The sequence below is a fragment of the Astatotilapia calliptera genome, chromosome 8 (assembly GCF_900246225.1).
Source record: "Astatotilapia calliptera chromosome 8, fAstCal1.2, whole genome shotgun sequence".
NCBI classification, from domain to species: Eukaryota; Metazoa; Chordata; class Actinopteri; order Cichliformes; family Cichlidae; genus Astatotilapia; species Astatotilapia calliptera.
Genome location: NC_039309.1, coordinates 3637567 through 3653433, shown reverse-complemented (window position 1 = coordinate 3653433; position 15867 = coordinate 3637567). Strand labels below are relative to the sequence as shown.

General features: G+C 42.9%; 2 protein-coding genes and 1 pseudogene across 2 annotated transcripts; 1 reads left to right on the top strand and 2 right to left on the bottom strand.

Annotated features, from left to right (window-relative positions):
* Positions 1 to 296: 296 nt before the first annotated feature.
* LOC113028015 (UDP-glucuronosyltransferase 2B31 pseudogene) lies at positions 297 to 6577 on the bottom strand (annotated as a pseudogene).
* Positions 6578 to 9231: 2654 nt separating this feature from the next.
* LOC113027821 (endonuclease domain-containing 1 protein-like) lies at positions 9232 to 14274 on the top strand. The gene is made up of 2 exons (XM_026177641.1): positions 9232 to 10450; positions 13068 to 14274. Exons 1-2 carry the CDS (start codon positions 10127 to 10129, stop codon positions 13701 to 13703), a joined length of 960 nt encoding a protein of 319 aa, XP_026033426.1. The 5' UTR covers positions 9232 to 10126; the 3' UTR covers positions 13704 to 14274.
* Positions 14275 to 14595: 321 nt separating this feature from the next.
* LOC113027882 (DELTA-stichotoxin-Hcr4a-like) lies at positions 14596 to 15677 on the bottom strand. Its single transcript, XM_026177702.1, has 3 exons — positions 15573 to 15677; positions 15333 to 15453; positions 14596 to 15168 (listed from the first exon to the last, which is right to left on the bottom strand). The coding sequence occupies exons 2-3, from the start codon at positions 15434 to 15436 to the stop codon at positions 14718 to 14720; spliced, it is 555 nt and encodes a 184-aa protein (XP_026033487.1). The 5' UTR covers positions 15437 to 15453; positions 15573 to 15677; the 3' UTR covers positions 14596 to 14717.
* Between the last annotated feature and the right edge of the window lie 190 nt (positions 15678 to 15867).

Sequence of the window (15867 nt, the reverse complement as noted above, 5' to 3'; positions counted from 1 at the left end):
TGCTGTCCTATCTGAAATTCTTAAAAGTAATTTGTTATTTAGATATGACTGAAATACAATAAAGAAAAACTGGTACATATTAGATAATTCATTTTGAAATATTAAATCTGAAGAAATAGAAGCTATTTTGACTGCTCTCTTTTTCACCATAGCAGGAAGCTCCCCATCTTTGATTTGGCACATTTCTGTTACAGTGGATGCTCTTTCTGGAGCAACTCCCCCCCCCCCCCCCCCCCCCCAAAAAAAAAAAGAAAAACAAACTTATAAGCATTGCAGCAACAATAGTATTCCAGGACTTTAAAGTTTAGTATTTTATTTTCGATTGGTCGACAACAAGAAAAATCTAGAATATCAATACAACATTTTGATTGGATCCATCTTCATTCGAGGAGTCACTCTTGCTTTGGTTTCCTCCTCCTGCACATTCGAAGCCACGTGAATCGTATGACTGCCACTACACAGGCTGTCAGCATAAACAAGATGACCAACAAAAAGCTTATAACATCCACAGAATGATACACATACCAGGGCATCTTATAAGACTCGGTGCGTAAATGTGCAGCTCCTTTGTGCCTCATAACAAACTCAATCCAGTAAACTGCAGCATCCAGAGGATGCATTGGTCTGTCTCGGTGGAGAGCAGACAGATGCTTCATGTTGTTTCTGTAGGAGGGATTGTTAAGAACTTCTTGTAGGACTTTGAGGAAATTCTGCTGGGTGACTTTTGTTACATCCACCATTTTAGCAGCTCCTCGAACTTCCATTCGCAAAATGTTTTCAAACTGGTCAAACAGCAGGGGAATGCCAATAATTGGCACACCATGGTACATGGACTCATAGATCCCATTGGTGCCACCATGAGCCACAAAGGCTTTTATCTTTGGGTGACCCAGCAAGTCGTTTTGGGGCATCCATTTCACCAGAAGGGTATTGTTCCCCACATTGTTGGGGCATTCACCAGCATGCCTCCATACGACCTTTTGAGGAAGCTGAGCAAAGGCAGCTGCGATTTCTGAAGTTATTTCTATTGGCAAACCATTCACCAGCGTCCCCAGAGACATCAGGATGAAGCCGTGTTCTCCTGAACTTTCAACAAACTCCTCCAACTCTGAAGGTAAGGCCTCAGCAGGCTTACACTGAAATCCTCCAATGTAGACAATGTTCGGCATGGTAGGCCTGGGGAATTCGAAGACAAAGTCCACTCTCATGAGCCACAGGTCTACTCCTTGAAGAAGCTGATAGAAGTTCACATCTGGGCCTAAGTACTTTTCTGCTATTCTATCATAAGGTGGGCATGCTATAAACTTGTCAATGCAGGTGTTGAGGAAGTAGTGGAATGTGTTTTTGACTCTTTCAGAAAAGGTCATCTTGTCAGATATGGCATTTCCAGAAGTTGGGACATATGACGTTGGTGATGGAGCAACCACAAAATGGCCATCCCCACTGGTCATCCATTTAACATTAAAGACAACTGGAAGCTTTAGTTTGTGGGCCACTATAACTCCAACAGGAAGTCCAGGGTCCATAAGAACCAGGTCAAAATTAGAGTCACGTATCTTCGACATTAGAGTCTTGTTCTCAAATATTTCTACACCTAACAGACTAGCTTGTTGGTAGATTTTTGATAATGAACCTAGCACTTCCCAGTAGAACTTCAAGACAGCCATGAAAGACGTCCCCTGTTTTTGGATCTCCAGTATCTTGACCAGGAAAGTTACAAAGAAGTCCTGCTCCTCTATGCAGACAGCCTCTGGTAAGGTGACAGTGATGGAGCTGTAATGTGGTGCCTCTTCTTTGACATACCAGCTAGTGGCTGTGCGGACCACAGTGACTTCATGGCCTTTGGCGTGGAGGCTCTGGATCAGCAGGTTCATGTTCACCCAATGGCTGCCATCAACGGGGAACACCAGAATCTTTCCACCCTGGACAGGACTTACAGTTAAGGACAATGTCACGCCCAGAAGAAACAGAGAAACTCCTTGAATGCTCCCCATGGATCAATTCTGAGGAAAACAAAAAAAATAATAATAATGATTATTTCAATGATGCCTAAATTAGAACTTGAATTCCTTCTAAGTTATTTTATGAGCTTGTCTTCACTCCTGGCTATGCTACAGGACCCACTGGATTAGACCATTATCAAAAGGGGGCTGTCACGCCCAACTTTTCTGTACAAAAAGAAAAAAAAAACAAGCTCAACACAGGACTCTAAGCACAGCTCCGAGGCATATAAACCCTCATCTTTACATGAATTTTCAAGGCACTGTGGGGAGAAATTATTCCTCAGCAGCCAAACCTTTCTTCAATATTCAACGGTACATTATGATGACCGAATATGAATTCAGGTATGAATATATTAATTAACTACTGGGCAATCATTAGGTGTGTCTCCACCCATCCATCTTCTTCCACTTATCCAGGGCCGGGTCATGGGAGCAACAGGCCAAGCAGAGAAGCCCAAACCTCCCTCTACACGGCCACCTCCTCCAGCTTGTCCGGTTGAACACCAAGGCGTTCCAAGGCCAGCTGAGAGATAAAAATCTCTCCAGGATGTCCTGGGTCTGCCCCGGGGCCTCCTCCCATTGCAGAACACCTCACCCAGGAGACGCCCAGGAGGCATCCTTGTCAGATGCCCGAACCACCTCAACTGGCTCCTTTCGATGTGGAGCAGCAGCGGCTCTACTCTGAGCCCCTCCCGGATGGCCGAACTTCTCGCCCTATCTCTAAGGGAGAGGCCAGCCACCCTTCGGAGGAACCCCATTTCTGCCGCTTGTATCCCAAATCTCGTTCTTTCGGTCACTACCCACACTTCGTATCTATAGGTGAGGGTAGGGACGTAGATCGACAGGTAAACCGAGAGCTTCGCTTTTACACTCACCTCTCTTACAACAGACCGGTACAGCGTCCGCATCACCGCAGCCAATCTCCAGCTCTCTTCTCCCATCACTCATGAACAAGACCCCAAGATACTTAAACTTGATCTTGACAACCCTTGCAGTTGTCAAGATCCATCACTGCATATTGTGTAGCTTGGACTCTCTTTTCTTTGACAAAATCTATTCATAGACACGCAAAATACTTGCAAAGCCCTCAAAACCTTTTGGTGTGGTTCCCGCTGCAGGAGCTCTGTTAAGGATGACATTTTGCCATAATAAGACACATACACACAGCTACACTGTCCAAACCAGTTAACATGAAATGTTGCAACAAATCACGGTCCAGTGGGGGGTATGTCCTGCCTGCAGTCTCTAATCTCATCATATGCGTGTAGCAGGGACTTTCTAATAAGCTAAAAGAACAACAAGAAGACACACACCCTTGTATTCTGTTTCCTGTCTGCATGACAGTTGCTAAGTAAGCATTTTGACTCAATTAACTATTAATGTGAAGCATAGGGCGTATGAACCTACCTTCAATCCTCGAGCGTGTGGAGAAAAGTACTTTCAGACTAGTGTGGAAGAGGGGAGCTCAACTTCAGATTACATAAGAAAAGAACCCAAATCCTGATTATTGTGTTGCATAAGGTGGGAGGCGTGTGGATCTTAAATATAAATATATAAATATATAATTTGGACTCACAGTCACAACTCACAAATGAGCGGCAAATGGCTCTTCCAAACACCCAAGTTTTATTTTGGATGCTCATATTATTTAACTTTGCAGACAGAAGCTAAATTATTCCACAAAGAATACCAGGGTCCCAATTCTTAGCCTCCCTGCTGCTAATAGGGAGTTGTGTAACCTTTTTACTGGATAACAGCCCACAATCATTTGTTGTCGTTTTCAGCAAGTCTTACATACTGAGCAATCCCAGCCTATTCTTCTTTCTTCAACCTCTCAAGCTCCTCCATATTTGAAGTTCTTATGGCATGGACTTTAGTCACCCCACAGTTTTTCAGTAGGACTCAGGTCAGGGCTTTGTGTAGGCCAGTCAAGAAAGTTCAACTTTCACATCCTTCCTTTTCATGATTCCTGCCACCTTTACAAGATCCCACTACTGAAGCATCACCATAGCACAATACTTCCACAACCGTGTTTCACCCTTTTTATTTGGCTTGTACACCTCTGCCTTCTTTCTCCATGAATAAGCAGCAAAGGTCTCCAGTTTCAACTCTCTTCTCCAGGTTGTCCACATACTTCAGTCTGGCTTGAAGGTGTCTCTTCTACAGAAGCTGAGTTTTTCTTGGTCTGCAACCTGACAGTCTATTACTGTTCAGGGTTCTAATCATTGTCATCTTTGAGGCTACAGTGGGCTAAGCCATGCACCATTGTCTCTGAAGTTGTTCTTGGATCTTTAGACACATTTCTCACAAATTTTCTTTCCAGAGTCTTTGAAATCTTGTACTTCCTCCCTCTGCCAGGCAGTGCTTTAAGTGGCCCAAAAGAGGTGCTCTATTTTTTTTCCGCCTCCCCTGAGGTAACAACAACTATATTGAATGGGTTTTATATACAACAGTCAACAGACAACCTTATACAAAATAATAAATCATTTTATTAGTTTGTGGATTTGCTTGGGCTAGAAAGAGCTACTGAACATAAATAAAATGTGCAAAAAGGTATTGAAATTTTTTTTAACAAAATGTACATAAAATAAATTATAAACTAATTTGTATTTTGCTCTCTCTTGAGTCACTGCTGCTATCAGCAGCAGCACTTGTAAAGTGTACCTGCAGAGCTTGGTAGTTCTCCCATACTGCTTTCACTGTTCTCTCACTTGAAGCAACCCAACGCACTGATAAAACACGGCCTATCACAAGGAGACGTTGTCCAACATTGTGAGCACTCTCGGTTAACTCCCTTTGGTTTTTTTGGTGATGCATGGTAGAGGGAGTAAAGCTGATCTAAGAATATTTTAAAGTGGTTGATTCCTCCTACCTCCTTCAAAACATCACAAACTGCCAGTTCCAGTCTGTGATTGGAACAATGCCAGACAAACAGGTAAGGGAATTTGGAACAAAGCTGTGCAGCAACTCCTGCTTTCCTCCCAAGCATCACTGAGGCTCCATCACAAGCAAATGCCAACAAATGTTCCTGTAGGTAGTGAGGGTCAAAGCCATTATTATGAAGACATCCTAACAGTGCTTCAGTGATGTCCTTTGCTGTGGTCCCCTGCAGCTCAATCAGTTCAAAAAATATTGTGTCTGGATTTTCACTGGAAATAGCTGACCGCAGGCACACGACAAGCACAGACTTTCCACTTATTGTAGTGGATTCATCAATGAGCACACACAATTTTCTTTCATTCATCACTATGTCATTGACTACCTTCTTTTTCATTTCAGCTGCAATGTGATCCAGTATATTTGCACATGAGTTATTAGAGTGCAAAACTCTGCCCATCTTGACACCATTTAAAACTTGCAACTGGACATCTATTGGCATGTCTGTAAAGGGACGCCCATGCTTGCCAATCTTATAAGCTGTTCTAAACACATTGCAAGTTGAAGCGTAGTCAGCCTTTCTCATATCTTCAATGTGTTTTTGCATTGTATTTTGTGTTGCCTTCTCTTTTATTTCAACTGCTTTCTTGTGATAAATTGAGTCTCTGTGCTCTTTTATTTTCTTTCGTGGTGAGTTTTGTTGTGCAGCCTTGTCCCTTCCAAAAGACGAGATTAAGCACCCACTCCACTCCTGCGACACTCTCTGCCCTTGCTGCATGTCCACGCGAGCACAAACTTGACTACACACACTACAACCCAACTTTTGATTTCTGCTGATCAGCCACTTGTAATTTGTGGAGAAATACCGGACTTGTGCTTGGGACCAACATTCTGGCCACTCATGCTCGCTAACGCGGCTGTTGTCATCGGTAGAAATGGTGTCATTCTCGTCCTCGTCGTCGCCAAAAGTGCCGTCGTCCGCGGCTGCGACACTAGTGCAGCTTTCGTTAGCTTGCGTCTGACCTGCAGCGATATCATTCTGGCTTGGTGGGGTGTCAGCCAGCGAGTCCTCTGATTCTGACCTTGTTCTTTTACTAGTCAGAGTCTGAAGCTAGGAGAGCATATTAAGTGTTCATTGTTTTTGTATTTTAACGAGCAGCTGTTTGCGCGTTTTACACACACTCTCCGGACCACGTTGAGTTGTTGACATGACAACGGCAAAAGCGACGCATGCGCTTTTCACTTGTAAAACACATTGGTGTATGGGTAATGTAGTCTCTGCTCTCGGTGGGACGAATTAGGAAGCGTGCTTGTGAAGGGCGCTCTGAAAAGCGGCAGCGCAGCCAAACGATTATAACAGATGTGCAAATGAGAGTACCGGTACGCTAAAAGCGCGTCCTGGGCGCATGGAGAGGTGGCGGTACTCTCAAGAGCTATATTTAGAAGTGGCGGTACTGAGTACCGGTGTTCCAGATCAACTGGCGTTTAGATCAACTGGCGTTGGTTGAACAGATGTGTGGCAGTCTTGCGTTTCAGGAGCTCCTACCGACAAACCAGCAAAAAAACGCCAAATGTGTCACCTGTGACACTTGTGAGGTTGTCTCAAACACACTCCGTCAGTCTTGATGCTGTTGAACAACAAAATGTTTAAAAATGTGGCGAGTTTACCTGGTGATATCCTCATGCGCGACGCGATCGCGAAAACAGCAAACAAGTAACACCACGCCGTTGTTGTTCACAGGACAGCAAGAGTAAACGATCGGGAGACCCTTGTCGTCGTTATCGTTCCACTCGCACGGTTTATTTCACCGAATTCAGCGTTTTTGCTCCACAACTAAAGCGAGCAGTTTGCTCTGTGCACCAACATGGAGTCGAGTCAACCAGCGCCACCTCTGGCCAAGTGCCACAGCCTACAGCCAGATCAACTGGTGACACACATCTGCAGCACGTTTGAATTCGTGTCATGCACATTTGTACCTTTCAATTGTGTCTGTTTGTGCGTCATGCAAATAAACCTTTGAAATGATATCATGTATTTATTATCAGCCTACATTTGTACAAAATGCCAAATGACATACACATAAGAATCACCATCCTGATATCAACACTTTTGCCCATAAGAAAAATGTCGTGAACAAATATATGACACACCAATATTTCACCAGTGTTGTAACTCACATGTCGCCAGCATAGTCTGCCTGTGTCCCCCCTCTGCAAACGCACATTTCAGAGTTGGATGTGATATACAGTCTGCATAAGTGTGGTCAATCTAATAAACATTTATAAGGAGATGGCAGTTACTGTGAATGTACAGCAGTTACACAGTGATTAGTAATAAACAGTCAGACAATGACCCTGACAATCACATTCAATCTTGCAGATTGCACCTTCTGTGGAAAGTGGTACCACACGGTGTGTGTGGACTTCCCCTGTGCAGAAGGCGACTACAAATGTTGTGGGTGCTAAATAAACAGAAACAAATGATCCCTGTTGTCTTTGCTTACTGATTGTTTGTAGTGTTGACAATCCACATTGCTGGCATTGCATGTTTCAACATATTTGTGGGTAGATTTAGATGCACCACGTGTGAGTGCAGCCACTCAGCCTTTACTCAATGTGATCATAGCAGCAGGTGCAGATGTGTGTCACAAGTTAATCTAGTGGTAGGCTATGGTACTTGGCCACAGGTGGCAGCAGTGGACTGACCTGCATTGGGGACTGGTCCAGCTGCTATGTGGTAGTCAGTAGATGGGCTCCACATTGGGGATTATATGCAAGTTTTGGGGACTGTTTATTGCTGATCACTGTGTGACTGCTGTACATTCAGCGTAGCTGCCATCCCCTTACGGATCGTTATGGGATTGACCACACTTATGCAGACTGTATATCACATCCAACTCTGAAATGTGCGTTTGCAGAGGGGGGACACAGGCAGACTATGCTGGCGACATGTGAGTTACAACACTGGTGAAATATTGGTGTGTCATATATTTGTTCACGACATTTTTCTTATGGGCAAAAGTGTTGATATCAGGATGGTGATTCTTATGTGTATGTCATTTGGCATTTTGTACAAATGTAGGCTGATAATAAATACATGATATCATTTCAAAGGTTTATTTGCATGACGCACAAACAGACACAATTGAAAGGTACAAATGTGCATGACACGAATTCAAACGTGCTGCAGATGTGTGTCACCAGTTGATCTGGCTGTAGGCTGTGGCACTTGGCCAGAGGTGGCGCTGGTTGACTCGACTCCATGTTGGTGCACAGAGCAAACTGCTCGCTTTAGTTGTGGAGCAAAAACGCTGAATTCGGTGAAATAAACCGTGCGAGTGGAACGATAACGACGACAAGAGTCTCCCGATCGTTTACTCTTGCTGTCCTGTGAACAACAACGGCGTGGTGTTACTTGTTTGCTGTTTTCGCGATCGAGTCGCGCATGAGGATATCACCAGGTAAACTCGCCACATTTTAAACATTTTGTTGTTCAACAGCATCAAGACTGACGGAGTGTGTTTGAGACAACCTCACAAGTGTCACAGATGACACATTTGGCGTTTTTTTGCTGGTTTGTCGGTAGGAGCTCCTGAAACGCAAGACTGCCACACATCTGTTCGACCAACGCCAGTTGATCTAAACGCCAGTTGATCTGGAACACCGGCGCGTACCGGCCCACTTAAAGCACTGCTGCCAGGTGTGTTCTGTACTATGTGGCTCTTGATTTTGATACATCTTATTTCAGTTCTTGACACTTGGAAAGACTGAGATAATTTTATATATTGTAACGTTCACAAGAACCAGACGGTTGGGTCTCAGTTTGTCCGTTTATTCCGCACATAAGCAAGCGGGTTGCTAACTCCGGGGAGAGCGCCCTCGTACAGCTCCTCTCTCCAGCCTGGCACACACACACAAAAAAAACCAGGTCCCCCCTCCCCTTCCTGTACCACAACCAAACATGAATCTTAAGGGAACAACAACAGTGTGAAGAGATCACCAACATGTCACTGTACAATAACACTTAACCATCGTTACAATATCTATTTTCTGCTTTGTGGATGTCAACGATTCTTTTTCTTGAGTCTAAACTGATGTCTTTTGTTTTTGGCATAAAGCTTTTTAATGTTATAGCCCAAACCCTTGGTGGGTTTTTTATTCTGTGAGAACATTTTTAGGTAACGCTCAGACTGGCTTTGAACATTACCAAGTCAAAGCGCATCATTGAACAGCAGTGGTTTTTGCCATGGTTCAATCTCCTGAGGCCTGATTATATTGATCATGGTAGTTTTTGTTTTTCTGAAATAATTCTGGTATTGTGTATAAATAAATACAAATTATTGAAGTATTTTTAGAAGTGCTGTGTTGAAAATATTTTATCAATTAACGAAGCTCTTCATTGGAAAGGTTGATCATTTTGTCCTCATTTGACAGTGAATGCTGATGCTGATGCTTTGGTTGGATGATCTTATAACTGAGCAGCTCACAGCATTAATAAGGTCAAGGTAATCTGTGTCCATCCACTCTTGTCTGTTGCTGAAAGTGAAATGTAAATGAGACCTGGCCCGACTTTTTAAGGTTTCTTTTCAGACTTTCACAGAATAGTGCCCAAGGTGCTCAGTCAGCCATGACAAGAGCCATTTTGATTCCCACGGGGTCAAATACAGCTGCTCTTTAACACCTGCAGTCCCTGCTGCAGACTGGGCTCACTCCATAAAATATTTACGTTTATCACTATGAAGAGCTGATCATTACACATCAATCACTTGCTGTCTTGAGGAGTTGTTGATTTCTTTGCAAAGTAAAGTTAACTGTTGTTTCTACTGTGTGATGGTGGCTCTAATGAGACTTTAAAATTTGTTCTAAATTTTTTTTTTTTTTTTTGATGTGCCAATCCAACATCCCATACCTCCAACCCAGACACACTTAAAACTATTCTCTACCTGTGTAAAGCAATGAGGTGTTTCGTGTTCTTATTTTAATTTACGCTTTTATGGATGTTTTTTATTTTTATTTTTTGTACTTCTTGTTAAATACAACGTCACAAATAAACGCTGACATGGTTGAACAGATGTTCTACATCAGCTGGAATTTACTGAGATGGCGCTGACACGGTGGACAGATTCTGTAATCCTATTTACTTCTTTTTTTATCACTGAAACTGTTTCTGCTTTAAGGAGGTCACGTGTTGATCTAAAGGGAAAAACCACGAGTGGATTCCGGGCATCGCGTCTTTGTGTGAATGTATGAAAAGGCTCTGGGAGGTTAAAGAGACTCGCTTCGCCACCGGTAAAATGCCTCGTTTGTGCGCTCTGCTCGCCCTGCTCTTTGCTGCAGGCTGCTCGCTGTGCGCTGCGGATGTCGGGACCTTCACTCCGTGCCTGCAGTTCTTTTACAGGTCTTGGCCCCCTAAGGGTCTGGCAGGGACGCCGATCTGCCAGCGTTTTATCAACAAGTATCGGTTCGCCACCCTGTACAGCCGACCCCGCCGCTCGCCCTGGTTTTCCGCCTATTTGTACACAGTACCTGCGGGAAAGAGACCCTCAGCATCCTGGAAGTTTGAGCCACAGGTGAGAGTTTGAATAATCCGTGTGTGTTTATATTAAAAAGAACAACAAAAGTAATAGATAGCATGCATCATGGTGATTATTGAAGCTGGAATGGAAACAGGCCAAAGTAAAAAACAAAAACAAAACACAAAACACAAAAATTAAACTAAACTAAAAGAAAAAAACCGAGTTTAAGCAGAACTTAGACTTTGTGCTGTGTCAGCTCTGCGTGCAAACACGCCGCACACTTCACGTCTCAGAACTGTTAACCGCTCCAAGTGTGTTGACATGCCAGCGAAAATCATGTGATTGTCGAGCATGTGCGTCAAGAGGAATTTGGTTTATGGGAGGAAGTTGACTGTTGACATAATTACTATAGCGCTGGCTGGTACACAATATTTTTGACACTGCATGTTTGAACGAGATAAAAGATGACTTGGTAAATCCTTTAATTGTCCCACAAGGAGAAATTTGATAAAATTTACTGGAATACACACAAAATGTGTGTTCCACTGTAAAACCCCAAAATATAAGAGTCACACAAGAGTTAAATGGGGAAGGCAAAATAAAATGACTGTGATGGTTTGGTAGAGTTGGAGTGGGAAGCAGAAGAACAAATATTTCATTTGAATGCTGCTTTTCCCAACTTCCTCTTGTGAAGTTTGTTTTTGTTATGTTATGTGAAGCTCTTTGTACGCTTATCTAATCCTATTTTCACTTGCAGCAAAGTCAAGGCCAAAAGTCAAACTTTTACTGACAAATAAAGCAAATTAATGCAAACAGTCAGCATTTGCAGTATTGACCTTTCTCCTTGTTTCTTCAGTGGGCTGGTTTCAGTCATTATGCAAATGTACGGTTTATAAGATTGGGGAAACCTGCAGTCAGCTGAGACTGAAGAAGTCACCTGGATGAGTGACAAAACGTTTCTCCCACTGAAAACGCTACATCCAGATGAACAGAATCAACTTGTGGAGCTTTAGCTTTCTGCTCATTTCTGCAGATTGGTCAGTTTAGGGATTTTTAACAGGACACTTTTCAGTGGCACAGCTGAGATCTGTGTCAAGGGTAAACCCTGATTGATCCTGCCTCAATCAGTGCTGCAAACTGATCGCTTTCTGAGGACTGGCCATACTAAAAACGTGAATAAAGAGAAATAAATGAATAAAAACTGAAGTGTTAAAGTGTTTGAAACTCAAATTTTGTGCTACTTCCAAACCTTTGGGCCATATCTGTTTTACGGTACAGTTAACAGGTTGAAAGGGGATATAACACTTCTTTTTTTTCTTTTTTTGTGCCGCATATTTCTTGTAGGACACTTTCTCGCTTTTATAATGTCAAAAATATCCAACACTGGCTCAATATGTGAGACTGTAAGGAAGTGGGGGTGGTGGTTGTAACCCTTTGACTGTTTATATCAAGAAAACTTTCCACGACATCCTGTTAAAGGCCGTGTGATATGAATAAATAAAAGTGTTAAGATTTCTCATCCCAACTAATAAAATGACGAAAAGCCTGAAAGTTCTTTGGACGATAAACATAGTAAGCGCCACATGTGCAGCAGGAGATACCCCACTCCTCCACCCTAAACGGAAACCCCCCTGCTCCTCTGATTAGTCAAAGGCGGAAATGAAATTGTGACTCTATTTGCCTAATTTATGTCCCCACTTTTGATTTCAGTGTGATGATCTGCTTTGCATTTCACACTTCTGAATGTACAGAAATGGGCTGCAGTTTATCCAGACAAACAGCAGGGGGCACTAGCAAGAGCACTTCTCAATGAGAAGGAGCAATTGGAGCTAAACATGTAAAATACGTTTTTACACCTGCTTCTAGAAAAAAAACGATCTTACTTTAGTAAATACAGCAATGATAATAATATAAAGCAATGCTTCTGTAGTTTCTCTAATTAGGACGCTGACATTGTGCAAAAACCCTTAGCATTCTGCGTCTCCAAAAGTTGATTCTGTTCATCTGGATGTAGCGTTTTCAGTGGGAGAAACAAAGGGCTGGACCTCCCAGCCCATTGTTTCTTCAGTGGGCTGGTTTCAGTCATTATGCAAATGTACTGTTTATAAGATTGGGGAAACCTGCAGTCAGCTGAGACTGAAGAAGTCACTTGGATGAGTGAAGAAACATTTCTCTCACTGAAAACGCTACATCCAGATGAACAGAATCAACTTGTGGAGTTTTAGCTTTCTGCTCATTTCTGCAGATTGGTCAGTTTAAGGATTTTTAACAGGACACTTGCTTGATGTCCTGTCTAGTCCCAGAGTAAAAAAAAGTGACATATAAGTGAAGGCCACACTGAAAACATGTTTATAGTCTTGGACTAAAGGCAGTATCAAGTGGCAATGCCAAAATAAACTTCATAACTTAGCATCTTTTATTTTGTGAATATTTGCTTATTTAGCATGAGGCTAGGACAAATCCCTCTCAACCGTAGGTGGACTGGTAATGACCGGGAGGTTAAGTTTAAAGCATAGTCCTGGTACTTCCATTGAAGCATTGCTGATAATAGTACAAATGCAGCTTTAGGAGTGTCGACAACATTTTAGCCGAACAGCTTAAAGTCATTTGTGAAATCAGTGAAGTGTAAAGTCTGTAATAAAACCCCGTTTCTTCCTTTGCTGATAAACAGCTAGCCTACCCAGGGGGAGATGGCAACATGGAACAGTTCCCCCCAGGCCCTCTGGATCAGAACATTGTGGAGAGCCAGGCAGTGCAGCTGGACTACATCAACTCCACCTACTCCCGTGGCCACTTGAACCCCAGCCTCCACCACATGAGCCACGACACCCGCTCATCCACCTTCACCCTCACCAACGTGGTTCCCCAAAAGAAAGGTTCTAATGATGGGCCTTGGGAACTTCTGGAGCACAGTGTGAATCACACCTTAGCAACCTACTGTCTCGGAGATGCCTACGTCGTGACGGGCATCATCCCCTACCGCAATGACGAGCACTGGCTCAAGAATCACCGCGTGGCGGTGCCTGAGTATATGTGGTCTGCCTACTGCTGTCCAAAGTACAACCAAAGTCTTCCAAAAGAGCTAACCAACGCCTTTCCCACGTACGCGGGCATCGGACGCAACGACCCCAACAGCAGCGAGGAGATTGTGCCTGTTGATAAGACGGTTAAGAAACAATTCAGGGGATATGATGTGAGAAATATGTCCCTGGAAACACTCGAGATGTACTTGAAGGACAGATTCAATACTGTTGTTAGTGTGTTTTATGAGCAGTGCACCGGATCAGACCTCACAGAAAATACATAAATGATACATAAATGCTGTTATATACACATTTCTGTGAGGAGAATAACACAAAGTGCAAATATTAATGACCACTACTGAAATGACTCATACACAACGCGCTGCCGCTGAGTTCAAGTATGCACAAAACACTTTAAACCACTAGGTGGTGTCCTTGTGCAATACATGTAGCTCCACATTTCGGCTGAAGTTGTATGTATGTATCAAACTAATTCATATTCTGATTCTGATTCACTAAATAACTAATAATGATCAGTGGTGTAAGAACTACTCAGGTACTAAACAACAATGCACATTCCTACCAAAGTAGAGCACAGATGTTTTGTTAGCCAAATATACTTGAAGTATCAAAGAAAACTTTTCATAACCTGATCTATAACTTCTATATCTTTGCCCCAAAGGAAAAAGTGGCAATGACTCCAACTCTTACATGCAACATCTATATTACTACGTATTATTCTTTTATTTTTTACTATTGAGAAATTGGAATGTCCTAATTTTCCCTTTTGGGTGCATAAAGTATATCCGATTTATCTAACAGCACATAGTATGTGTTAATATGTGCACCTGCAAATGACAGAAACTATAATAAATCAATATAGAAAAGATTTTCATTGCTGCAGTGTTTGTGTCCTAAATCAGCTTCCACTGTCTGAATCAAAATGTTGTAAAATTCCACAGATGATTAAAAATATAAAGCTTGACTCTTAAAATTATATTCAAACACAGTACTTGAGTAACTGTAATGAATTACTTCCCAAACCTGCTGGTTTTGTTTGTACTTCATGCCCCAATCAAAGTAATGAGTAACAGACTCAGTCACCTGCTCCACAAGTTAAACCCAACTGGTGTGTCGTTGTGTGTATTTCATGTCAAATGATCACTGACACTTGTGTTTTATCACATCAGACTAGTAAGAATTTATTGCATTTACAGGTAATACAGTAGCACAGGTGTACAATTGGCTACACGGTGGTGTTTCAAGCAGGTTTACTCTGACAAACATGAATCAACAACTCAGTAAGATTGCTGCATGTGGGGAGTGAAGAGCTTGTCCCAGATCTCCACCTTCATGATGGCCCTGCCCAGGGGGGACATGGTACCCTTGATGTCCAGGCTCCCGCCCTCAAAGGTGAGGTCGGAGCCTTTGGCCTCCACCCGCACGAATCCCACCTGCTCTTTGTTGTAATACATCTCTTTGAACAGGCTCTCATTGCACTCTTTGCCCTTCTTGTAGATTCCCAAGGCAAACCAGTTCTTGTACATGTTATAGTCATATGGCACAGAGAACATTATAGCGAGTGTCTCATCGGCTCTGTTGAGCTCCTTCTTGAACAGGTCGTAGGTCAGCACGCCCACTGCCCCAGTGGCTTTGGCTTTGCCCTTGCCGAAGTTGCACACTTCAGTCTTTTGTGGACGTACAGTCGGTTGTGGGGGGCTGCGGCAGCTGCCACTTTCCAGGAAAAGCCTTTAATTTTTAACAGCAGCAAAAGTGAGGAAAAAATGAAAGCAGGAAGCAAAATTTGAAAATGAATTTTCCTAACTGGATATTTGTCAAGCTGCACGTAAAGCATATTCTAACTTTAATCTGTACAGACAAAGTGAGCAAAAGTGTATTTATTTTGGACATACTTAGGGTCAATCAGGCAGTAGTTGTTGGTGAGATTAGTGATCTCTATGGTGACGTTCCTTCGGCTTTCGACAGCGGCAGCCAAAGCTTCTGCAGATTCACTCATGGTGTGGCTTGTAAAGGCTGTGACAGACAGAACAGAAGTGTAAACTGCAGATCTGTGAATGAGTTTAACCAATTGAAATAAAAATGCAAATCCATCTGAAACCCTCAAATAACTGAGCAGGAATGAAGCGTCTTACCTGTCGGGATCACTGGTACGTAGCTGACTCGTGCTTGGACAGATTTGAGACACTGAGTTCAGCTCTTACATGAGTCTCGTTGGGGAATGCGTTGCACCCAAAGGTGTCTCCACCCATAAGCATGCATCCACCTCCCATGTTGCTTCCCATCGCATGTCTGCAGAGGTGTAAAGCAAAGGGTGTAGCTAACAATAACAGCACAGGATAACTGTAGTCTTTTTGTTCTCACACTGCTGTCAATTTGTGAAACTACGAACTGGTTTGTTGAGGTTTGTGGGATTTTTCTGCACTACAC